The 27,058-nt window shown below is 43.0% G+C and overlaps 1 protein-coding gene across 2 annotated transcripts; it reads right to left on the reverse strand.

Moving 5' to 3' along the window:
* Positions 1 to 26,710, reverse strand: RGS19 (regulator of G protein signaling 19). 2 transcript variants are annotated; one of them, XM_083146722.1, is made up of 6 exons: positions 26,345 to 26,710; positions 13,841 to 13,971; positions 4,899 to 5,017; positions 3,329 to 3,403; positions 2,687 to 2,921; positions 1 to 1,294 (listed from the first exon to the last, which is right to left on the reverse strand). In XM_083146722.1, exons 2-6 carry the CDS (start codon positions 13,901 to 13,903, stop codon positions 1,106 to 1,108), a joined length of 681 nt encoding a protein of 226 aa, XP_083002848.1. In that variant the 5' UTR covers positions 13,904 to 13,971; positions 26,345 to 26,710; the 3' UTR covers positions 1 to 1,105. The 2 variants fall into 2 exon arrangements, with proteins under 2 accessions (XP_083002848.1, XP_083002847.1); XM_083146721.1 differs by lacking the exon at positions 13,841 to 13,971 and having other exon boundaries at positions 26,345 to 26,709.
* Between the last annotated feature and the right edge of the window lie 348 nt (positions 26,711 to 27,058).

Consider the following 27,058-nt stretch of genomic DNA (forward strand, 5'->3'; position numbering starts at 1 on the left):
TGTAGATTATATATATATTTATACATATATATATTTTTATAAAAAGTCTTAAAATTCTCATGGAGGTGTTGAAAGAAAGTAACACTGTCAGGCGGTGACATCTGCTCAAGGAGTGCTGGAGTATTTGGTAGTTTCAGGTAGATTGGCCAACAGGGAGAGACAATTACCCCAACCTGTGGAGGCAGAGTTCCATTCCATTAGGAGGTAGGATCTGCAGAGCATTGCATTGTCCTTAAATACCTCTCAGCCACTAACGTGAAAAGGTTATAAGAATTTTGGCTGGGGGTTTTTTAAATTATCACTGTAAACAGACCCCCAGCTTGCGTATGGTTGGCATATGATGTGTCTAATATATGTGTTGGCTATGTATAAATACTCTCTGTGTCTGAAAATGTTTCACAATGCATCCTCACCCCCTGGCGAGGAATAGGCCTAGCTCCCACAACATTCTAAATGGAAAATTAAAATAAAAAGCCTAAATTGAGTAAAATCGTACCTCCCCCTTAATCTTCTTTTTACATAGCAAACATTGCACAACGAGGGGGGTGCTCATTTCACAATAGCAAAAAGAGGGGTACAGAAATAGACATCCAGGCCCCTAAACGCCAGCTATTTAACTCTTCCAGTATTGGGCTGATAAGCCTGGAGCACAATTGAAATCTTTGTCCCACATTCCCCTAAGCTCTCTTGTCAAGCCCTTTCCATCACAAACAGCATTCATACAATATCAACGTGACCACCACCCTCTCAGGACCCCATGGGGAGTTCAGTAGTATTTTTGTCCTGAGGTAAATTTCCCCCCCATACAGTACCTAATAACCCTTTGTCTTCCTGCATAGTCTCTACAGTGAACAGAGGGGAGGGAGACCAGGATAGATGTTAGGTGAAGACGGTCGCCATTTCCTTACAACCCGCGGGAGCACTAGTCACACACACTGGCAGAGTCTCTGAGTGCTCCACACTCAAAAAAGACGATGGGCCTTGGAAGGTGGTTGGAGAACGTGGAATTTGCAACAACTGTCCTTTGCTTCCCCCTCTTACTCCCAGCGGCTTGTATAAAATGTGCATTTCAATCTGTCTCTGGAGCGTCTTGGCCAGGTCAAACCTATGACTCCGAACTAGAGCGTGAAATATTCTGCAGGAGGGCTTTGTAAATGCCCGAGTTGAGGAATCGTGGGTAGGAGTCTCTATGCATCAAGGTGTATATCTGCAACTGAGCATCGTCAAACGTGTGGGAGGAGGGATCCTGCATCCGCCGGTTGATCACCTCTCTAACCCGGGAATCCAGACTGACCTGCAGGAGGTAGAGCACAAGATAGTAAATTAGAGTGTGAAGGAAACAGCGGAGAACTGCAAATTCTTTTGCCACAATTTACAACCACGCAACTGGCTTCAGTCTTACAAAATAGAAAATCACGATCAGAGGCATCTAACCATCCATTTATAGACATTTAAGTAAAGTCCTAAGTCTTATCTCTGATGTTGCCCCATATTCATGAAAATGCAGCCTATAAATTCACTAGGAGTATATAGACAGAGAACGGCAATGAGCAAACACAGTACCAATTAAAGGATATATCCTCTTTTTCATTAAATAGTCCTCTCTATTACAACGTCTCTCTGTGCACCAGAAAGCACCAATAAGAGTGCATTTACTCCTACCCCCGGGCTGATGTAAGGCCAATGAAAGCCCCAGTGCCACATACTGGTTTCCTAAGCAGCCCATTCAGTCATTATAAACTAACTAATCTGAACTCATTTACTGTACAAACAATCTGTTCAAAACGACTACCCAGTACACACAATTTTAAATGACAATTAATATACAATCAGTAACATAACATTTTCAGATGCTGTTCAATTAGAAAAAATTAAAACAATACTCATAGCTTGGACTGAGGTCTACAATCCCCCAAGCTGTCAAGGAATGGACCAATATGTAGTTAGCAAAATGCCCACAAGAGGGCAGCAAAGCACCAATTATACTATAGATAAAGGAAAAACACTATTTTTACAGGATGCAGTTCTCTTCCAAACTGCAGCATAATTCACAGCAGTGGTTCAAAAACTAGGTCACGCAGGTTGCTACTTTTTGGGGTGCCAGAAGTTGGCGATCCAGTACTACATAAAATTATTATAACCAAAAGCAGTGCTGGTGTCGGGCAATTGACAAACAAGCACCACCTGCCGGCCGCCACATAACTAAACCTAAGGAAGACAGCTAAGCACAGGTCACTAATAATACAAATCAGGCGCAAAATAATAATTGTTTAAATAAGCTCTCTATATGTTATTTATCTACTTAATAATGAATTCTTAAGGAGCACTTTTTAATTAAATCTGGTATAAGTGTGCAGCTCCTAGGAATGACACTGGAAGTCAATTAACACACAAAAATAATAAAACCAAAGAGAGCACACATAATGTGCGCTCTCTTTAGTTTTATTATTTAAGTGCAGGTTATGCCTTATTTTTTCACACAATTTCTCGAAAAGACACTTTATGCCCAGGTATTGAGAACAATATTACCTAATATTGTAATACGGTGCTGTAATTGAAGAACATTTTTTGCATTTATGTTTGATACATTGGTAGGATTTCCCTTTCCAATTAAATAGACTGCAACAGTTAATTAACTTTTCTATTGGTTAAGAGATGGATTTTTGTTAGGCATGACTGATATTACCTCTTTTGGAGACAAGATAGATATATAGTCCTCATAGATTATGCGGGCTTTTTCTTCCACATTGTGCTTGCTGTTATCTTTCTTCAGCTCCTCACATGCCAGCCAGAAAAGCATGTTCTCCTCACTGTACTCGGTGCGGAGGAATTCTCGGAACACGTTGCGACCGGCAGGATTCTTCATCAGCTTCTCAAATGAATGGGACCAGCTGTGCACCTCATCTGAGTTTGGCTTTGTGCTGTGTGGATAGATTTGCATCAGGTGAATAATATATACTTCACCATCAGAAAAGACCCCCAAACTAAAGAAGACATTTTAAGAAGGGTGGGGGAAAAAAGTGGTCTGTCCTGTAAATAACCAGGATACATTGGAGACCTACTATAGGGCTATTAGTAACAAAGATTTCATCCTACTTTCACAATTTATGGTAGTGTTCCTTTTTTGTGCCTGGGGTATCTCTCTCTGTTCTGGTGCTTCTATAGCACACTGTGATCTGTATCTCATTCGTGAACAAAGCGTTCTAGAGGCACCAGAACAAAGAGGGACACTCCAGGCAAGAAAGAGGATCTGCACAGGTTATGGCAAGTGCAGGGTGCTACAATGGCCACTATATGGTGGAATGTTCCTCTCAGTAACCACACTCACCAGACCTCACAGTGAGAGACAGCCTCCAACTTGGTGTCTCGGGATAATCTCCGGCGTCTGTTGCGGTCTTCATTCCTTGAAAAAGTAAAAAAACAGAGACATGTTCAAAGAAGCCAAATGGTCCAAATTATCAGTTTATTAGAGAAAAATCGAAGCTTGTCCTAGTTCAGTAATACACACGTTATAGTGTCTCTCCTAGAATAGAGAACAGGGACTAATAAGAAATCAATTATTTTATTAATAAGAAAAATGGGTACTTATGTATTATCTGGGCTCCCATGTTAAATGCACCCCATTTTTTCATACCCCTACTATTCAACTACGCATGGAGTGGATTTTATATAGTGTGGCGAGCGCAGCGAGCCGCCATGCCCGAAGCGTGGCGAGCGGAAGCGGTCTCATAAGAAAAACGGGAGCCCAGATATTACATAAGTACCAAAAAATGACGTTCGTAGATACTTTTTAAGAAAGGATTGTGTAAAATTGTATAGCACTTTCATAAGAGACATTGGGGTAGATTTACGATTGTGCGCAGAGGGGTTTTTGCGCTATCCCCCTGCGCTAAAGCAGGGGATAGCGCTTCCCCTCATTTATCAAACCTGCTTGACAGGTAAAATATCGGCGGCGGTGCGGGGGCGGAGAGATAGCGCATGTACTTTTTTCAGTACAGGGCGCTTATTGCATACCTGATTTATCAACGTTCTTTATGCGCCTCTGAGGCGCTGTCCTTATCGCCAGAAATATCTGGCGCTGCAGGTCTCTCCTGCCGCTTGCTGATCTCCGGCGTCTGCAAATTCAAACTGCGCATGCGCCGGGTACACAACATCCCCGGCGAACATTACCCGGCGCATGCGCAGTTTGAATTTGCAGACGCCGGAGATCAGCAAGCGGAAAACTGCGCATGTGCCGGATACACAACGCGAGACCAAGGTATCCGGCGCATGCGCAGAAGACACCGCCGGACGGAGGATCACCCTTCGTTATGGGAGGAGGCGTATCACCACAGGTCAGTGATAACGCACTCCCATAACGTGCGCACACATATTCATAAATAAGGGCATGAAACAGGTACGCTTCGCTGCGCAAAAGTGGCGAAAAATACCTGCGCCCATAACGACCATTTGCCACACATTGATAAATCCACCCCTCAGTTCAGAACATTATCTGATTTGTCATCCAATATTACATACTGCTAACCCTGAATGGGATATTGCAGAGCTTGATTAAGATAGGCAGTGAGTATGAAGCGACAATGGTTCATACAAACACAGAATCTGAAAAAGCAAAGTAAAAGCCATATTATGCAGCTGTACAGCCCAACCACCAGCGTGACCCGTCATATCTGGATACATGAACATGTGAAATGTTGCAGAGATCCTGCAGCAAGCTGGTCATCTTTAGCACTGAAAAAGCTGCGTGTGTGCTCTTTAACTTGTCTTCTTTGTCAGCCATATGGATGAGAAGTAGGGACGAAGATTCAGATGAAGAAACAATGCAGCACTGTGTAGATAATACAGGCTAGGTAATGGTATGCTATACAGATGACCAGCTAAGCCCATCCCAAGCTCACCAGGAACAGCTGCAGCAACAACACCAGCAGAAGCAGCAAGGATTGGACCGGTGATTCCGGGTAGGCCGGTTCCTGTCATATCGTGACATGGGAGACTCACTGGGGTCAGGGCCTGTGTACTGAGAGTGAGAGAATCCAGTCAGGAAAGGAGTGAACACAACATGAGATACATTATCTTATTCAACCCCTTTTATTTGTATGACCATCTCTGTAGTGGTCATACTCCTGATACAAGAGATCTTCCCATAAAGCATTGGTGCTCAACAGTCCTGCACTGTACAGCTCCTGCCATCATCTATAGGTATTTACTAGCTTTTGCAGCCCATTCCTCTTTCAGCAGAACCCCTGTTTACTATGATTCTCTCATACCCCATATAAAATGATCTTCCGTCATCTTCTTGCACCTATTATCATGTAATGGTGTTTCTCTGTGTTTTAGTCAGCCAGTTGCAAGATATTATCTGCACTACAATATATGGGGCCAGTTCAGGGTGCAAGAATATGGAAATTAAATACGGGAAAACTTTCTTGGGACCTGGGCTCAAAACTCGATGTCAGGATAATGGTTAACTGTTAGTATAACGTTAACAAAAATGCAGCAGATCATATCTATAGATATAAGTTCTAATTATGGTAAATTAATATGAATTGTGGCACTACAGATACATGTAAAGGTGCCATACACGGTGTGATGAACTCCGTGCTTTTAGTACTAGATTGTATGCTTTTTGTACTACAGTATATGCTATGCAATGTGCTACAGCACCATTCTTTTTGTACTAGATACGATGCAAACTAGTACTAAAGATGCCCATACACGTTTTGATTTTAACGTGCTGTGCGTTTTTGAACTTCAAGGTGCCGTGCGATTTTAGCACTTGTAGGGGATGCGATGCGATGTGCAGTACTGTAATGTTGCGATGCGATATTTTTTTTAAGTTTATAGTTACCTAATGGACATCGCATCGCATGTACTACAAAAGTGATGCGATGCAGCACAAAAAGTACTGCCTGCAGATACTTTTTGTGCTATACAATATTGTTCCTGCGGGGACGCGCATCGCATTCTAAGCAATGCGATGCGTTTTGAACTTTAAAAGTTCAAAATGCATGTTAAAATCGCAACGTGTATGGGCACCTTAAAAGCATGGGCTGCACAAACTTTATGTGCTGTGCGATGGGATATGCTAGGGTGCGCGCATCTCATCGCACTGCCCTGTCGCATTGTATATGGGCACCTTTGCTCACTTTAGGAGTCACAGTAATGATACATTTCATAAGCAACAAATGAGCTACAACAACCAATCATTTCTTTGAAATCAAACACATTAAGATCACCATACATTTTTTTGTACTATGCTTGTGTTTATGCATGCGCCATATTTGTGCAAAATGTTAAATCAACACTGAGTAGAGAAATTACATTTTTCAAAAGCTTCATAAAACTATTAGTTGGCAAAAAGAAAGGGCCCAGCTTACAGCTGTTAATCGTCCATACTTTATTTTCTCCCCTTGCATTATCTAGCATTGCCATTCCTTTTAGTGCATTATATGTCATAGATAAAGCATATCTCTTTACTCACTACCAGAACGATCAAGAAAAAAGAAACATGTTTTTAAAATTGTCTCCCAGCTATCTGGTGCGCTTAAAGTTACTTCTGAAATTGGATTACCCTTGCATACAGCAGTCCCACAGAGACACAAAACACGATGTAGCATATGCACTTACTCTGTTCTACTGCTAGAGGTGACTCCCAAATGGAAACTCTTGTCCCTCACATAACGAGAAGCTATTTCTACTGAATGACTGACCTCACCTATGCTGATTTCCAAAGGAATAATGAATGCAAATAACCACCTGAATCACTATCAATAAGCATAAGAATACACTAAACCATTGTGCTACTGGTACCAAACCACTCTCCATGCTCAATTATGGCCAATATCTGTTTCTACAATATTATTTATATTTATATTTATATATATTTATCAGTAGTTCTCAAACTCAGCTCTCAATTTACATTTCCCAGGTCACTCGGCAGGTGCACATTACTTACTGACACATTTTAAAAGATCCACAGGTGGAGATAAATAGTGAACTTGTGACTCTGAGAGGTGAACTGCAAAACATGCACTGTGTGGGGTCCTGAGGGCCGAGTTTGATAACCTGTGATTGTATGTATGTATGTATGTATGTATGTATGTATGTATGTATGTATCAGAGGCATAAGTTCATCCCAGTCACTTGGAAGCAAGTTGAAGTTTGGACTTTACATAAAAGGGAAAACAAAATTGGGTGTGTATATATGTAATACATATACCACTCCTGGGTGTTCAGTTACGCTCTGATATAGGCAAGCCTTGGTGTGCAGGCTGAGGCTTGCATATATAAGCGCAACTACACACCTAAGATTGGTATATCTATCTTCTAAAATGGTTCCTGTTATGACAATATAGTTCTATATGGAGATAATTTAGGGTGATTTTGACTATACAGCAAAAATCGCATCGAAATAGAATGCTTTTCAGCTGCCTTCGATCTCTTGATTCGATGCCGATGTGCGCTCCCGTTCAGTCCATATCGTATAGAAAAATATACTGTGCAGGCGAGACTATACAGTACAGATCTGTACTATATAGTCAAAATTGAATGGGTACACTGTCGAATCGGGATTGAATAGAAAAGGAACCACACGGTGTGTAAACCCGATAACTGCAGCAGCAGCGGGTGAACCGCAGAGCTTCATTGGAATAGCTGCAGTCACACTTGGATTGAACCACACAGGGGATGCTTTACATGCAAGTGACCCTTTAAGGCTTGCAGCCCGGTGACCTCATTGCCTCTGGTGTATAATATATATATATATATATATATATATATATATATATATATATATATACACACACACACACATATACATACACACACACTATTCAGTATATCTGGTAATCATTACTGAGACAGATACCTGCTCCGTTGCCCTCCACAACTCACAATAAATAACCGGCAACACTCAGTAAAGCCCTGATGAAAATATTTACCTGACATTTAAACGCTGACGACTGGAGGAACTGGAGTTGTGTGCCTATACTGCTGTCAATTATTAATTCTATATTAGATTATAAAACATCTTAAAATTCCCTAGAAAACCATTATTGGTCTATTAAAAAACATCAAATATAGATTTATCATGTTGTAGCAAAGCTATAGTACAAGGGATTTTATTTTATTAGAATGTAACGCTTAAAACATTAGCTGACTGCCACAGTATAGGAAAGCTGCTCAGCTTAAAGTATCTCCTAATTGTACACCATGAAGGCAGCCATTTTGTTGACAGTAAGATGTAAATTGATGCACATGCATTTTGTGTTTGTGCTACAAACACACTCCGCCTAGTAACTGTACAAACATAGGTTCTTTATAGTGGAATTGTGGATATATATTGACAAGTAGATAGCTGCCATGTGATATAAAAGAAACATTATGAGAAAAAAAAAATATATGAGGGAAAAAATATAAAAATAAAAGGAAAATAATACAAAAAATACTATTAAATACCAAAAAATGGATTGTGTTCAAATGTATTTAACTAAGTGGCTGAATATTTTAATGAAGCAGAAAACAGTCAGAATAACATTGATCTGGAGTGAGAATACAATTAAATGAGAATAAACTAATATTAGTGTAGGTAAAGTAAACCTGCACAAGAGAGAAAGATATGAAAACAGAGACAGGACAGGATTGTAGAGAGGTAATTAACATGTTAAGTAAAATAAATCATGAATATAATTATATGTAAATGATGCTCAGTTTTCTAATAACTGCAGGAATATGTTAGGCAAGCTCGCTTGCTGTTGGCGATATTGGTGGTGTCTTGAGGAAGGCCACCCGAGCGCGGTCGAAACGTCGACACATGACCTGACAACTGTCGCTGTAACCCATGTGAGAAAGTACAATTTTTTAAAGCATAATTCAAAGAAGTCCTGGTGAGTGCATTCTATTATATACCTGATATATATATATATATATATATATATATATAAAATGTCCGATGGATGGCCGGCACTCCAAAAGTCAAAGCAATAGGGTCGGGTGCCCTCCCAAAAGGAGAGAGACAATCTCTGTCCAATATAGCGATGCTGCACGGGTGGCACTCCAGAAATAACGACAGGTAGACAGGTGTCAGGTGACCAACGTTTCAAATGTTAATATAACATTTGAAACGTTGGTCACCTGACACCTGTCTACCTGTCGTTATTTCTGGAGTGCCACCCGTGCAGCATCGCTATATATATATATATATATATATATATATATATATATATATATATATATATATATATATATATATATATATATATATATATATATACACAAATATTTAACTCCTGAAATTTTACTTCCTTCATCTCATGATATGAGACCGTACATCTCTAAAATCTTTATCCCCTCACCAGCCACCATACAGACCTTTGTGCCACAACTCTCACATACCAAACATATGCAGATACCAATGCAATCCAGAAATGGCTAAGCATTTTGGTGACAGAACCCACGTTTATGAGATTGCAGTCTATTAGGAATTGGCAATATCACTGATGTATGAGGCACAAAGTGAGGCCACTAGCTAATAGTAAATTAAACAATGGTTCAGTCACAAAAAAAGAAATGGCAGAAGTGCCTTGGTTGTCAGCGATGTGAACTGATAGGCTATCTTTTCAGTTAACAAGATGGCTGCTTCTGCTCTATGTGGGAAATGTGTATATAGTGAACTTACTGCAATTTAGTGATAGAAAATGCCAAAGTGATATGCCATAGCTTGAGGTAAGTGAAACTAAAATAGGATTATAAATGCCTAAATAAATACGATCAGCAGTGCCGTCAAAACAGATTCCTTTTATAATCTGTTGTCCTTTTTAAATCTGTTTTGATTTAGATCTGCAAAATGGCTGCAGCTGGCACTGTTTCTTCTCAGTGACATTGCTGATAAGTGCTGGAATCTTGTAAACATAAAAACCAAAAAAGGAAAACTACAAGAGGAACTTATACTGTTGGGTGTAGCTTCCTCTTGCGAGAAAAAATATAATTTTTTTCTGTTTTCTTTGCTTTATTAAAATTACGGTTTTGATATTTAGCCAAGCATATGGATTGGTAAAACCTGTGCGATAGGCATGCAACTTTGAATATTAGTGAACACTGGTACTTTTTCTTCATGATGCATGCAATGCGGGATTAATTAAATCTTCTTTCAATCTTTTGTGTATGTAAGAGCAACAAAAATCCACAGCAGTGTTTAAATGCTATAAAGCCATAGAAAAAGCAATGCATTCAGCAAAAGTTACAATATGGCGTGTACAGGCCAATAAACCTGACTGGACATGAAAAAACCCCTATAGATATCTGCCATTTCTGCTGCCGCGTTGAAGCCGTAACGGCTGCCTCAAATTCTATTGTAGCGGCTAGTTCCCCATCTCCTCCCAAGGTCCTTACGGCGAAGGGAACTAGTCACAACCACAAGTTTATTAGACTTTTGAAGTCTCAAATCCTTTGATAATCAGAAACATAAGCAGGTAAACATTGCTATACCAGGCCATGTCAGCACAGAGGCAAAGAGAAAACATTTTGCTATGGGATCCAGTCAACTCTAGAAATGGCTTTTCCACAAACAGAATCCTTCATGCATACCCCCCCCCCCCCCCCCCCCCAAGAAAAAATCCTCTGCCATCACAGATGCCATCCTGTATCATCAGTTCTAATGGGTTCTTTACATTTTGAAACACATATAATGGGAGATATTTAAGAAAACTGGTGCACAAGAAGGAAGTGATATTGCCTATAGCAACAAAATCATTGTTTTCAAAGACATACATGATTGCCATGCCAAACACTACTATTGCCATGCACCAACTATTAGAAGTATTCACCAATGTTATATTATACAATGACATCATTTTTAATGATTTTTTTTTTTTTTTTTGCAAAAAGCTTGTACAAATTGTTATTTTTGTTTTGGATAGCCTAACTAGAAGGTTCACTGAGGTGCAAAAGTCACGGTTTTGCCTTGTAAATGATTGCCACTTTAAAGAAAATGTCTGAGTTCGGCTGGCATCTCGTATGGCTGCCAAACTCAGACTTCATTACATTCTACCCATTGTTACGCACTTCAGTGGATGTTTTCTTACTGTGCAAGCATCTGAACCACAATTGTGACTGCGGTCACTCTAAGGAATAAATCAAATGTGTGACAGGAAGACAGCATTTGGGGGTGGGAATGAGGAGTGGCGGGGTAAACGCAGGCATCTTGTGGGCTTCCAGACAATGTTTTGTGGGTACTAATTGCAATCTTACTTGCTACTGGGAAGTAGCTCTGCCTGGCACTCAGATTCTAGTTATGCCCCAATATGCGATGATGGTACTGGTGTATCAGCAATTATATGCTGTTGGACGTAAATGATACAACAACAGTGGTGTCACTATGCTCAGGTTAGCTTTTGCCCATATTAGCAATTAATCGCAAAAGAGCAAAAGATAGCAACAGCAAGAATTGCACCTGGCTGAGCCTCTAGGTCACAAAAACACACAACTTATGCCCAAAGACAGCCATTCATATTAAAAAGTAAGTGTGACAACCAAACAAAACACAAACTAAACAGCCTTTTGAGAAAGCACCACAACACAACACCCACATTTCCTGTCTCAAATCATACAAACCACAGGGTGGACACTGAATCAAAATGTCATCCTCAACACTGAACAATGTACAGTACGTACCACGCAGACAGGATGGATCACACAAAAGGGGAAGGAGAAAAGATGTTTTCTACCAGCTTATCCCTTGGACTGGCGATTTTTGTATTCTGTATCATTCAACCATTATTTCTTCCAATTCTTATACTGTGCAAAAGGTGGGTGTAATACCAAGCCCCACCCCCGAAAAACAGAATATTATTTAATCATTTTTTTTGTTTTGTTCATAGAGTACCACCAAATACCGCTTCTCACCGCACAAATAACCCGCTCTGTGCTGTAAGAAAGGACAATTAAAAAAAACACGGGTCCAGCAACCCGGCATTCCAACCCAGGTTAAAAGAAGGGTGAAACCCTGGATGAACTCGGGTTAATGGGCAGTGTAAATGGGTAACCCGGGTCAAGTGACCTGGGGCCCGTTCACACTATAGGGAGGAGGCCACGTCACCTCCAAGCGCTGCCTACTTCCCCGCCCCCCAATGAGGCGTTGCTGCTCCGCCCCTTTTCTGATGTCAGCGACCTGGCTTATTGCTGGATCGCTGTGGGGGCAAATCACTGCAAACGTCAGGTTGCTCCCGGGATGAACCCGTCTCCAAATCCTGGGTTCAACCCAGTATTTGCAATGTGAAAGGTGTATTAGTCAGTGGTCCTTGTCCTCAGACAAGAATCACAGATGACTGAATAACCTAAACAGGAGGATCTTCTACCATTCCCTAACTAATACACCTGTATTCCTGATTCCAGTACATGTGAAAAGCCCAATCAGTTTTGCTGAGAGGACACGATTCATGCATGAGACTACATAAGGGTCAACATATATGTAGGTTAAAGAATCCTGTGGCTTATCGGCATTTGTAGCACTAGGACTCCCTTGTCTTGTTGTCACAAAAGCCCTAAACATATACTATATTCTCTCATTTACGTGTACATTAAGGGCTTGATATAAGTATTGTAATATACACCTACAGATGGACCAGAAGGTGCTGCATTCTCCATCTAACCAAACATCATATTGCAGGAAACACTAAAGAGACCTGGGTGAAATGTAATAGGATGAGATATTCAGAAAGTGAGAGATTTGGTAAGAAATCTTCAGCGGCAATCATTTACACTGCAATATCAAACTGGTTTTGCAGTGTAAATGATTGCCGCTTTAATAAAACTGGAGATTTCTTACCAAACCTCTCACTTTCTGATTTTCTCCTCCTATTAAATCCCCCCCCTTATATGCAGTTAAAGGCAAAATGTGCAGTAGGCAACTAGATATGTGATACGGTTCTAGTATAACATAAACACCACCCAGACACACAACTCAATAAACTATGGGATTCCTATCTAGCAAATTTACTAGGACACAACTAAATAGATTGTAGGATTCACCAGTGTCTGATATTGAAAACACCAGCTAAAAAACACAGTAAAAGACACAAGAGAGCAGTTACTAACATAGTAGTTAGGTACAAACATCCTAAATTATTGATGCTTGTTTCATTGTCTAACTTGTGCCAGAAAGGTAAAAGGTAACTGCTGATTGGTTGCTGTAGGTGAGTGCATATATTGCCCCTACATGAATGTCAGTTAATGAATTCCAGGGTCTCCAATGTGCAGCTATCTAAAGGCCGCCATACACTAGTCCGATTCGGCCTGTTTTCACTTGATTCAGATGGATCGGACCGAGAAATCGAGTGAAAAGTGGCCAAATTGCAGTTGTTTGACATCTGATCAGATCCTGTGTGAGTCGGAGGTCGGACCTGCAGCACACAGGATAAATTGAAATTGGACCCATCAGTGGCATAGCGCGGGTGCTTTTTAACACCTGCAATGTATCACATCCGATTCCCTTGACCTCCCCCGGGAGCACCCCAGGAGTCCTTTTGCATGCGATAAATTGCATGTAAAAATAATGGCACATCAAGTGCTACATTGGATGGAAGTTCAAGGGAATCAGGTCCGACTTGCCCTTCAGACAAGTCGGACTATTAGTTAGCACTAGGCTAGCTTTAGACTTAAATCCTCATACCATACAGGGCTACAAACATGCAGAGGTTACAGACACCCAATTACAGACAGCAAATGATGGCACCTTGTTTTATGTTGTTCCATTAACCCTGTACGTGCTAAGCACAACTACTGTCATATGATACAAAACAAGAAAACCCTGGAGATCAATGCTTAAATTCCAATATACACCCACCTTGCATCCTATAGACTGTTCTCCCAGTGGGTGCATCTGTTGACCCCTTTCTCCGATGCCCATTGGGGAGAGCCGAAAGACACTTGGTTACACTCTCACTCCTGGCTCGGGGATGGGACAGAATAGGAACACTAAGGGTGTGGGAGAGAAGTGATTATGACATCCTGTGGTGAGAATGCAACTTCCTGAAAACAAAACTTCCGTTCCTGAGTAAAGCCTGCTCCAGGGTACAAGGTAATATGTACACATACATGATGGACAGTCCTATGATAGGAGAGGACTGCCGGACAACAACCGCCAGAAGATCACGCTGGAGACAGGTGTCCCCTGTAGAAAGCCATTCCCAATTTATCAACAAACATTCTGAAACAGAACATTATTGTCACCAAACATTGTGGTATGGACCAGTCTGAATGATTTTACTATACCTGTGAAGCAGATATAGGCAAACTGTGGCTCTCCAGTTGTTGTGGAACAACAAGTCCCAGTAGGCCTTATCCCTTTCTGGACTTAAGTTCCTGTTGCTGGAACCCCACAGAATAGATAACTCTGCTGCACAGCTTGCACAGAATTATACTATGTCCCTGCAAAGAATACTGGAGTGGATCATGGTAGCATGGACAGTGTAATGGTTAGCATTACTGCCTCACAGCACTGAGGTCATGGGTTTGATTCCCACCATGGCCCTAACTGTGCGGAGTTTGTATATTCTCCAGTTTCCTCCCAGAGTCCAAAAATATACTGGTAGGTTAATTGGCTCCCAACAAAATTAACCCAAGAGTTATGTGTGTGCGTGTACATGTGGTAGGGAATATAGATTGTAAGCGCCACTGGGGGCAGGGACTGATGTGAATGTTCAAATATTCTTTGTAAAAAGCGTTGCGGAATATGTGTGCGCTATATAAGAAAGTGTTAATAAATAAATAATAAATAACAGGATTGACAGTAATTAGGTAGACAGTATCTAGACAGACACACGGTCGACATGGGAAAAAGGTCAACAAAAGCAAAAAGCCACCACAGAAAATGTTGACTTGACCTTTTCACTTTTCTCAGTGTGGATGTTGACACCCGATCACACGGACCTTCAATAAGTGTACAGAGTAGCTTTGCATGGCTCAGTGTACTTTAGGCCGGATGCCTGGCTCCACTACTGCTGCACTTACCACACTATACCGTTCCCATTTATAGTCCATGCGTATGGTAAAATATGAAAAAAAAAGGGAAAAAAATAATGTCTTTATATTGGTTGACCTACTGTCAATGTCGACCCATAGCCCAGATTCCAAGAATACAGCCACCTTCTTTATACAAGAGCAGCACTTTCCTGTCTCTATGCATATTTATATTAGACCAAAATACATATGGTCTCTCTCATACTATGGAACACACATTGCCCAGCTGACATAAATGAACAATGCGAATCACACACTTGTCGCCTAAACTAATCAGGTACACACAATGTTTATTTTCACTACATTGTTCAATTCTTGCCCAAAATACCTGAACAATACATAGAAAACGCATACATACACATCCCCCATTTTCCTCCCATACAAATACACAAAGAAATAGCCCACCTACACAAGTAACATAAACACAATGCAGTTTCCTCCATATCACTTCATACACCATGATTCCCCTCCTGATTAATGGCAAGCTCTTGAGAAAGTTCCGCTGCTTCTTCCTTTCCTGTGCAACATAAAGTTACAATTTCCTGTTCTGCTGAGACGTCTTAAGTTTGATCTATCAATTATCCTCCTCCTCCTGTCCACCTCATACTGTATGTTTACCTATTCTGCAATCCACTATCAACTGAACTGCAATAGGGGTCTCATACATCTAATTTATGTCAGGGACAAATGAAATCACTTTGGTTTTGCGATTTTACCATCAGTGGCAACACAGGATGTAGACATCCCCAAATTTCACTGCAGCACATAGAGGCGATCAATGAATACGACTACTTGACAAGATAATCCAAAATGAAGGCATACTTGTAGATATCAGAAGCCACTACTACCACACACACAGCAGCCAGCAGGGTCTTTTAGGTAGCCAGAAAACATGTGTATTGCCTTTGTTTGCTATCTGGCTCATAGACAATTATTCAACCCCGCCTACACACAGCGGAAACAGAGGTATTGTGGACATTCATTAGAAAGAGGCTTCTCTCTAGTTTATGCTCTAGTCTAGTGTAAATGACTACATCATAGTAAAGCATTAACATCCTTAGTGATGTCATTGGTCTGCTAGTGAAGTGATTGTATAGTCAGCACTGTCACTGGGTTACAGTGTATAGTGTGTGATTGGTGAACCAAAGACATTATTACGTTCACAAACACACACAGGGGGAAATTTACTAAGGTGGGAGTTCTATTTTACATGAGATGTTGCTATGGGCAACCAATCAGATACTATATATTATCTTCTAGAAAGTGCTAAATAGATGCAATCTGATTGGTTACCCATAGCAACAACCCATGTGAAAAAAAAAAAACTCCCATCTTAGTAAATTTCCCCCACATAGTTTTACATATTTTGCACGGTATATGTATTTACTATGCGGCAAACTGCAAGTTGTTCAGAAACACTTAAGATATGTCCTTTAATATCTTGTGTACAAAGAAAATACTTTTTTTGGTACTTGTGTACTAGCACGGTGCCCATCGCATAGCAGACCATATCGCATGCGATGGTATGCAATGCGACACGAAATCGGCCGATGTTGTACAATGGCATACAATTTTAAAATTGTATGCCATTGTATATGGCATACAATGCCATACAATGCGATTATAAATTGTATAAGCACCCTAATGGGTGCTTACAATGGTTAAATGCACCCCCACGCCACCCCCCAAGTATAAACGTGAACCCGAAGCGTGGTGAGCGCAGCGAGCCCGCGAGGGGCGGCGGTACGCGTCCTATGACCTTTTCATACCCCCACTATTCACATCGGCGTGGAGTTGAGAATAGAAAGTGTGGCGAGCGCAGCGAGCCACCGAGTCCGAAGCGTGGCGAGTGCAGCGAGGGGACGCGGATACCTTCACAGGTATCCGCGTCCGCTCGCCACGCTTCGGGCTCGGTGGCTCGCTGCGCTCGCCACACTTTCTATTCTCAACTCCACGCCGACGTGGATAGTGGGGGTATGAAAAGGTCGTAGGACGCGTACCGCCGCCGCTCGCCACGCTTCGGGTTCACGTTTATACTTGGGGGGTGGCGTGGGGGTGCATTTAACCATTGTAAGCACCCATTAGGGTGCTTAAAAGCGCACATAAGGGTGCTTATACAATTTAATATTGAATATGAGTTAAAATCGCATCGCATGCCATCGGGTGTATGGCATGCGATGCAATTAAAAAATCGGGCGACTAATTATCGGGGTGCCGTGCCAGTACCCCTTTTTTTTTGTTCACGTTACCAGAACCAACTGTGAACTTTTATAGCAAGTTTATTGGCTTGACCCTTATTCCATGCTTATTAGTGGTTTTTTTTTCCCATTTTTATCCATTTATTCGTATTAGCAAGCAGAGTTGTTTGTTTCTGTTGCCCTGGGATACTACTAAGTTATGTTGTGTTATCTACATTGGATACATTCTGATATCTGAATAGTAGCTTTGTGTCATTAATTAGAGAGATTATGCTTTTATATCATTCCGATATGTGAAATTTTCTGGTAATATGACAGCTAAATACATCTGAAATAATGATTACGAGAAGAATTTTTTATTTTTTTTAAAGCATAGCAGACTTCCTGCCTGTAAGAAATTAACTGTAGGGGGCTAGGTTCTGCCTAAAGTCACGATTGCAGATAGAAAAGCAAAAACATTTTTGGCTCCAGATAGAAAACAGTTTCTCCCCAGTTGTTAATGAACTACTATACCCAGCAACACAATGTACAGCTCCCCTCTCATACAAAATATTACTAACTACAAATGTTTTTCTAGTTTATAGAGTTAAGCTGTGTACACACGGGGCGATTTTAAGCACATGTCACTAGAAATATGGTCGCTGAGCGACCATATTACCAGTGATTTCTATGTGCTGTGGGCGATATATAGCCGCATGCGCACTCCCGTGTTCAGCCCCTAATGCTCCTGCGACCAGCTATTTCCCCCTGCGGCTCCCTCGGCAGAGTTTCCTTTTCATCACGGACCATCCCTGGTCGCTGATGAAAACGGGACACTGAGCAATATATTACACCGTGTGTACACAGTTTAACAATAATTTTAGTACAGTGTACAGTATATTAGCAAACACATTATTCTGGCATTAAAACAAAAGGTACTCTTTACCTAGAAGGGCGCCCGCGATTGAAATCGCGGGCGTCGGGGGTAAAAATCGCGGTCATCGTGGGCATCGCGGGTAAATCGCGGGTACATAAAAATCTGCTACCCGCGATGACCGCGATTTTCCCATAGGGAACAATGTTAAAAAGGCTGATTGAGCGCGATTTTGATGTAAAATGCCTCAATGCCCGCGATTTGGCCATAGGAATCAATGTTAAATGGGCCACAGAGCCCAAATAGCCACAATTAACCCTTAAATGTCCCCCCAAATTTTTAACGCCACCCCACAGCGTGGCGAGCGGCGGCGGTACGCGTCCTCCGACCTTTTCATGCCCTACTATCCACTAGGGCGTGGAGTGAGAATAGAATAGTGTGGCGAGCGCAGCGAGCCACCGAGCCCGAAGCGTGGCGAGCGCAGCGAGCCCCGCGAGGGGACGCGGATACCTTCACAGGTAGATGCGTCCCCTCGCGGGCTTCACAGGTAGACGCGTCGCCACGGACACCTGTGAAGCCCGCGAGGGGACGCGTATAACTGTGAAGGTTTCCGCGTCCCCTCGCGGGGCTCGCCACGCTTCGGGCTCGGTGGCTCGCCACACTATTCTATTCTCACTCCACGCCCTAGTGGATAGTAGGGCATGAAAAGGTCGGAGGACGCGTACCGCCGCCCCTCGCGGGCTCGCTGCGCTCGCCACGCTTCGGGTTGGCGTGGATCGTGGGGTGGCGTTAAAAATTTGGGGGGACATTTAAGGGTTAATTGTGCTTATTTGGGCTCTGTGGCCCATTTAACATTGATTCCTATGGCCAAATCGGGTCCATTGAGGCATTTAACATTAAAATCGTGTCCATCGGGCCTTTTAACATTGATTCCTATGGCAAATCGGGAGCATCGCGTCGCGGGCATCGCGGGTACATTTATGGCCGGCCGCGACGCGACCGACACGATTTCCATGTTTAACATGGGTTTCAATGGGAAATCGCGGGCATCGCGTCGGTCGCGTCGCGGCCAGACATAAATGTACCCGCGATCACCACGACGGGCGCCCAACTAAGTAAAGAGTACCAAACAAAAAAACACACACTCAATAAACAAACAAACAAACGGCAAACAAACATCATTTAATGGTCCTTTATAAAGTTTTGCTGAAGTTACCTAGGGGGAAATTTACTGAGATGGGAGTTCTATTTCACATGGGATGTTGCTATGGGCAACCAATCAGATACTGTCTGATTGTCCTTTTAGAAGGTGCTAATTAATGAAGAAGAAGCTGATGATTGGTTGCCCATAGCAACATCCCATGTGAAATAGAAATCCCATCTTAGTAAATCCCCCCCCCCCCCCCCCTTCTAGAGTTCAATTATGTATGTTTACGTAATAAACATATTTTCCCTTACATTAAACTCCCACTGGTGAATAGCTTGCGAGAAGGATGCAGCAGAAGCAACATTTTTCTGATTTAGCCCTAAGATATAAAGAGGGAATTTGTTTTGAGGCTAAGTTAACCGTTTTATCCTCCCCACTAAAAGTTTCTGCTTTTTTGCTTAATGCGGGGTACACACCAGGACGACCCGCTCACGATGCACATCGTGAGCGGGTCGTCAGTGTCTCGTCCGACCCGCTCACGATGACGCGGGGGGGCACGACCCGCTCACGATGTGCACCGTGAGCGCGTCCGATCCGATGGCGACCCGCACCCGGCTGTATGGTCGTCATTGAGATCCTACCTGCAGCAGGTAGGATCTCAATAACGACCGACCGACCCGCGGGACCGCGCATCGGATCTGTATCGGTCCACACCAGGTCAGAAAAGGGCCCAATCAGCACACAATCTACATCCAATTGATCGGAATTGGATCTAGATTGTGGGGATCGGGCCCTAGTCGTCCTGGTGTGTACCCAGCATTAGATCGTCCAGTCAGCTGTGCTGCATGGCCAACCAGATTATATCACTTGCGTCGCTGTGCAAGGTATTTAAGGGGAGGATCATTATGCCCTTCATTACATCGTTCTGAGGTGTACCATTGTAACAATATGTTGGCCTGACGGCTGGCATATCGCTCAATTGTGTACCTGGCATTAGAGTTCTATAATGTACTATGGAAAGCAGTGCATTGTGTTATGCTCATTTTCCCTGCAGCGACACTGTGTAGAGGGACCTACATATATCCTGGGTTTTTGCACGCCAAACCCGGGACTGTAGGCAGGTGGAAATGCTCCCAGTTTAAATAACCTGGGTCGTGAGACCCAGCATTACAACACTGGTAGCGACCAGGGTTGAATACAGGTTCAACCCGGGTCATTGTGCAGTGTAAATGGATAACCTGGGTCGATGCAACCCAGGTCCGTTCACTGCAATGCAAAAGCCGGCGCTGGGGGATGCTCTCATCTCCCAGCGCTGCCCCGATTCCCGCCTCCCGATGAGGTCACCCTTCTGCCATTATGTCGGGTGGAGACTCTAGTGTAAAAGGGTTCACAAGCTGGGTCGCACCCGGGTTGGAGCCGGGTACAAAATCCAGGGTGCGACCCAGCTTGTAGATGGAAAAGGGGTATGTGTAGGCTTTAGGTAAAGATCTATTTGCTGTATGTGGTGGGCACATTTATTTAATAACTAACTCTGAGGGCCTGTGCTTTGAAGAAAGGCCCCGAGCAAGTGTGGTATGGGATATAGACATCAGAATGTCGGGCCTTATTTGAATGACGACATTCAATATGGCTCTCATGTTGACATTGTTTATGTTAACATATAATTTTCACAGTATTTAAGCCTAACCCTGCCCTGAAAAGTACTGTCGACAATGTAACTGGCTACATTTATAATGTGGACATGACAAGTCCACATTTTTACTGTTGATGCTTGACCAAGTTGATAACCATGAGCAGCGGGACAGTTTTTTGTTTAGAATTTACTAGATGTGGATAACATTTTTTCTGGCGTGTAGAACCCCTACAGCAGGCATTTCCAAACTATGACCCTCCAGCTGTTGTGTAATAACATGTCCCAGCAGGCCTTGCCACAGTTTTGTTATTAGGGAATGACAAGACATGCTGGGATGTGTAGTTTCTCAACAGCTGGAGACCCACAGTTGGGACATGCCTGCCCTACAGTCTAATTGATAAGCTGAAGCGAGGACTGTTTCTTCAGTGCCAACCCCCATGAAATACATCAGCACTCCTTACTGATCTAGAAAGATGAGCCAGCGAGGTATGTCCCTGTCCAGCATAGCAATTAGCATTCTAGTCTGACTGATTAGCACACTAGTCGCTCTAATTGGTGTTCTCCATGCCTAGAACACCATCCATCTTTTTAAACTCTACATATCAGGACTGCATAGGACGATACACAGAAATGAACAGACCAAGGAATGCCGGAAACATCCAATGTATCACAACACATGCAAACAAAGCTATTTTTTTTATCCCTATACAAATACAATAGTTAAAAAATGTCTAATCTCCCCTGTCTAATCTCAGCATCTTTCTGTGGACCAGCAGAGTAAACAGGATACTTCACTTAAGGATAGGAAAGGCACTTTGGTACAGCACCCATGCGCTGTGAAAGCTGAAGTACTAGTCCAGTGTATAAAAATGTACCATTTGGCTACACATAAGAAGGCCTCCTTTTGTAAGCAACAACGATTATTAATTCACTAGAAACTATGAGCAACAACGAGGCATAAGGCACAGAGTGCCTCATGCCTTGATAAATGTTCAACCAAGTCCTCCCAGGTCTCATCAACAAAAGTACCACACTACCCTAACCTCCAAAATAACTATCCCCTGCCAAATTGCTCTTCCCAAATAATTTCATAGTGGGAACAACTGCACATGTACCTGTTCATTGAAAACGTCATAATCTAGGGAATTATTCTGGTTCACTCTCAGAGGCAAGTTCCTTCTCAAATGGACAAAGCCATGTGCACTGCTGGTGGGGCAGATGTAACAGGTATAGAGAGAGTAAGATTTGGGTGGGGTTTTTCTTCAAAGTGAGATCTATATTGCAGTGTAGAAATAAAGCAGTGAGTATTTTCCCTCCACAGAAACAAAATAATTCACCCAAATCTAATTCTCTCTGCACCTGGTACATCTGCTCCCCCTGCAGTGCACGTTTTTTTTTTATGAGAGTGAACCAGAATAAGGCCCCTATTCTCTACCTATTTTGTTGTCAACTCAATTAATCACACGAGGCGAGATGCCTTTGTATAGGCCTGCAACTCATACTGGACTTGTGGACATAGCCCTATTGAACCATAGGTGTGGCATATGTCATATCTGATTTAACTGACCCCCAACTGGGACAGAACACCTAACTATTACATTTTACCTACAGCCATTGCAGTCAAGGATGATAAACCTTTAAAATAAGGCCATCTATACTATTTAAAGGTATTGTAAAACAACCAAATGGATACAAGGATTTTATACCATAGGTAATAGAATATTAATTTATATTCTGCAACTGTACAATGCCTCAAAATGTTTTTTAAGTTTCTAGAAGTACCGTAAATAAAATCATCCCTGAAACACATACACAGATACACCAATATAACGTCTCCATAACATCTTGGGGGAAATTCAATACGATGAGAGATTCAAAAAGTGAGAGATTTGGAAAGAAATCTCCAGTTTTTTAAAGCGGCAATCATTTACACTGAAAAAAACAGTATGATTTTGCAGTGTAAATGATTGTCGCTTTAAAAACACTGGAGATTTCTTACCAAATCTCCCACTTTCTGAATCTCTCATCGTATTAAATTTCACCCCTTGTATCATGCAATCATCAAGGAATTGATTCAATTATATGCAAATTGCCACCAGAATGGCTTTGTGCCATGCATCTCGCACAGTTCTGCTCACCGCCATCAGCTACCGTAATTATGGTGGTTTACGCAGAACACATCGCAAAGCTGCACTTGTGTAAATGAATCTACCCCTAAGAATTTTATACATGCAAAAGCATATGGCACACAAAGTACGCAACACTATCTGTATGTGGCATTTATTTGTTCCACCTGTGTTCACGTGGGTTTCCTTTGGCCTCTGATTATTCCTGTAGTGCTATCTGTGTATTTGTGTGCCTGTGGGGGGGAAATGAAGACAGAAAGTGCTAGTGGGGCCAGGAATGATCTGCCTCTGGTGGGAGAGATGTATGAAGTATTGGGTAGTGATAAAGTGGAAAGAGATAAAGGTGTAGATGTATGAAGCAGTCATAAGGGAGAAGAAGTGATAAAGTGCCTGGTACATTATCACCTGCCAATCAGCTCCTAATTGTCCTTTTTTAAACCCAGCTGATTGGCAAGTGATAAAATACCAGGCACTTTATCACTTCTTCTTCCTTATTATTTATTAGCAGTTTCTTATATAGCGCACACAGATTCCACAGCGCTTTACAGAGAATATTTGACCATTCACATCAGTCCCTGCCCCAGTGGAGCTTACAATCTATATTCCCTACCACATGTACATGCACACACAGACATTCTAGGGTTAATTTTTTGGGAGCCAATTAACTTACCAGTATATTTTTGGATCGTGGGAGGAAACCGGAGTACCCGGAGGAAACCCACGCAAGTATGGGGAGAATATACAAACTCCACACAGTTAGGGCCATGGTGGATATTGAACCCATGACCTCAGTGCTGTGAGGCAGTAATGCTAACCATTACACCATAAAACAAAATAATTCACCCAAATCGTATCACTGCTTCATACATCTACCCCATTGTAGCAGCCAGTTACTTCCTATCTATCACGTAACAGGCTGTGGGGGGATGCACTAACATCCGCCACCCCACTTTGCCCCCCTCCGCTGTCTACCGCAGCGCTACTACTCGCATCTGCTTTAACATATGCATTTAGTATCGCAAAGGGCCGCTCGTGCGATAAGAGCTACCCTTTGCAAAGCAGCCGACAGAAGGTGAGCGGGTCCCCAGTGTCTCCCCCCTCCTCCTACCAGGCTGCTGCTGCGAGGAAGACTCCGCCTCCTCCTCCCTGCACCCGGAAGGGGATGTATGGAGCTAGGGAGGAGGAGATCACTGGTCCGGCCAGCAGAGCAGTAGGGCTGTCTGGACACAGGTGAGGGGGGGGGGGGCGTCGGGGGTCCGTGCAGGGTGGCGGTGGGTCGTGAAGAGAAGCCCATAGGCTTCTATGGGGTATCGCCAGCTTTTGCTGGCAGTACCCACTCAGAGAAATCTCAGCGTGCTGATTTTCCTGCATACCAAAATGCGGTAAAAACCCTGATAACAGGGGTTTTTACAGCATTTTTCCTTAAGGGCATCCCGCTCTGTGTTTGAAAAATGACAGGAGCTGGTTGGTTAGTAACTCTCCAAGGCTTAGTACATCTGATCTGCCCCAGTGACCGACTTGTGGTGTCACAGCAGCTGAAGAACCACAAATTACCTAAATCTGTTCTAGGCAGGGTGACATTACTCTGACCTGCTGTGGAGTCACAGAATTGCTTGTTTAGGAGGATGTGATGCCCACTACAGTATCAGTTCAGGAAGTGTTGTGGGAATGACAGGAGGAAGAGGACAGGGTATACAAACGTAGGAGGAGAGATGCATGTACAGACGCCAATGCACATGTTTATAGGTGAAATTGTAACATCAGCTGCATTACAGAGAATGGTGGTGACAAGCAATTAATTGCTAAACTGATGGAACTTGGGGGAGACACAGTGCAGAGTAAAAACATTCTATGGGCCAGATTTATCAACTTTCACAAAGTGATAAAGTGGAGAGTGATAAACAACCAGCCAATCAGCTCCCTGACATTTTTCAAACACAGACTGTAACATGGCAGATAGGAGATGATTGGCTGGCTGTTTATCACTCTACATTTTATCACTTTTTGAAGCTTGATACATCTGGCCCTAGACACAATAAGTCAGAACAAAAATCCTTCATTGTATTAAGTTATAACTTAATAACATGGAGGAGTCAGTAATATAAAACAGTTCATCTAAAAATCTACTTACTGTATACATAATACAGTGGAACAATTAAATGAACATTAGTCGCTGCATGCAGTGCAGTACCCTGCACACAGACAGGCAGAACACATTCACACATACAGCATCACTTCCTCTAGCCAAGTCCCAACTACTACAGGCTCACTACATGTTCAAAAGACCCACAGCAAATGCAGAAGTAGATGATAGATAGATGTAAGAAGCACTAATTCCATACAAATACTTTCATGGAAATCCAGTTGCTCTATGGTTACTATATATATGTTTATAGGTATCTTACTAACATCTATTATCTACTAACTGTATCTTCTCTAGTAAATTTACTATATGTTCTCACACACACAATAGGTCGGCCTTCAAATATCTCCTCACTGGTGACTAACTTTCAGGCATTCTATATTAACCCTTTGCTGTGGCAGCATTAGAGATAAGCAGTCAAATAATATATGATGGGGGGGGGGGGGGGGTGTTACATCAGGGATATATATAGAGAGAGAGAGAGGAAGAGGCTTTTGCACAAAAGAGGGTGGTAGTGGACAAAGCACGTTTAGGAGTAGAATATATATATATATATATATATATATATATATATATATATATATATATATATATATATAATAAATACAGGCTGACTCTTCCACTCTCTGTGCCATTGGAAATATTACACACACACACACACACACACACACATATATATATTTATAGTTGCTGACAAGGACAAACTTGGAAAAAAATACATACCCTCACCCCTCGCATACTCCCAATATACCCCAGTTAGCCGAGATGATGGTGGGGAGGGAAGCTGCTGGGAGGCATAAAGTGGGCAGCAGTCAGCAGTGGGGGGCCTATATGTAATGAGAGGCTGCTAAGGCTGGCGATGTTGGGGTCCTGCTATTCATCAATCCCTCCAGCACTGATGCACGGGAGCCCCCTGCTCTGAGCACCGGATAAGAGGCTGCAGTGTGAGCGGGATGGGGGCTCCGGCACAGGCTCCCCGGGAAGGCAGCAGCCATGTTACTCCAGTGTCCGGTGTGAGAGTAGTTTTGGGGTGCGGGGGGAGGGTGATGCGCTGTGTGCATGCGAGGGGGGCTGTAAATCACTTTCTTGCACCCTGGAAGGTGCCACTGCGCGCCCGGTAACCCTGTACCCGATACATGGTGGGCACGGGGCATCCCGGGGACCCCCTACTGGTACCCCAGGGGCAGCCCCTGCACTGTTATCCCACACCCGGGGCAGTTGGTACTCACAATCTGGGCAGCGGCGGAGCCCGGTCGCTTCCTGAAGCACATTCGCCTTGCTGGGGATAGAGCCGGCACCGGGAGGGAGGGACCCGGGGACCGGGACACACGGGAGGGACCCGGGGACAGAGACACAGCCAGAGCCGTACTGCGCATGCGCGCCGCCCCCATTCACTTCCTAACTCAGCGCTGCGGCTCCACGTCAGTCATTGCCGGGCTCCATACAGCGCTGTGTGTGTGCTCTGCACTGCTCTGAGCTCTCTCCTGTGCTGCCGCTGCTGCTAGTGTGCGGGCAGCGGTGCTCAGGTTGGGGCTGCGGTCACACAGCACCGGCGAACTGGGATGTGATATGCACACATCTGCCTACACTAGCCTGCTCTGTACTACTGTAACACGCCGCTCTAGGCTGCGGTGCTGTAGTGCTGCTGTTGTGCGGTGCTGCTGCCGGTATACTGCCTGTACTACACTGTGCCACCACTGATACCATGCACGGCTCCTCAGAACTGTGCTACAGAGATAAACACATTGCTCTAAAGTTGAAGTAAAAGTACATTATGCAGCCATTCATTTTGTACTATCAACCACGGGAGACATGTTTTTAAAATTACTGGGTTGCTTACATCACTTCATTGCTACGTCACCACCCCACATATGACTGAAAAACACATGGTGCAGATGCACTCCATATTATTAATCAATCAATAATAGAGGTTCTTGGTATAT

This window comes from Crinia signifera, chromosome 6 (assembly GCF_055691185.1).
Source record: "Crinia signifera chromosome 6, ASM5569118v1, whole genome shotgun sequence".
In the NCBI taxonomy this organism is placed as follows: domain Eukaryota; kingdom Metazoa; phylum Chordata; class Amphibia; order Anura; family Myobatrachidae; genus Crinia; species Crinia signifera.

Coding starts and splice junctions, on each gene's coding strand:
- RGS19 (XM_083146721.1), bottom strand. CDS start 26,506: ATGGGGGCGGCGCGCATGCGCAGTACGGCTCTGGCTGTGTCTCTGTCC. Junction 3,404..4,898: donor TGTTGCTGCAGCTGTTCCTG/GTGAGCTTGGGA, acceptor TACTTTTTCAAG/GAATGAAGACCGCAACAGAC. Junction 2,922..3,328: donor GTCTCTCACTGTGAGGTCTG/GTGAGTGTGGTT, acceptor CTATCCACACAG/CACAAAGCCAAACTCAGATG.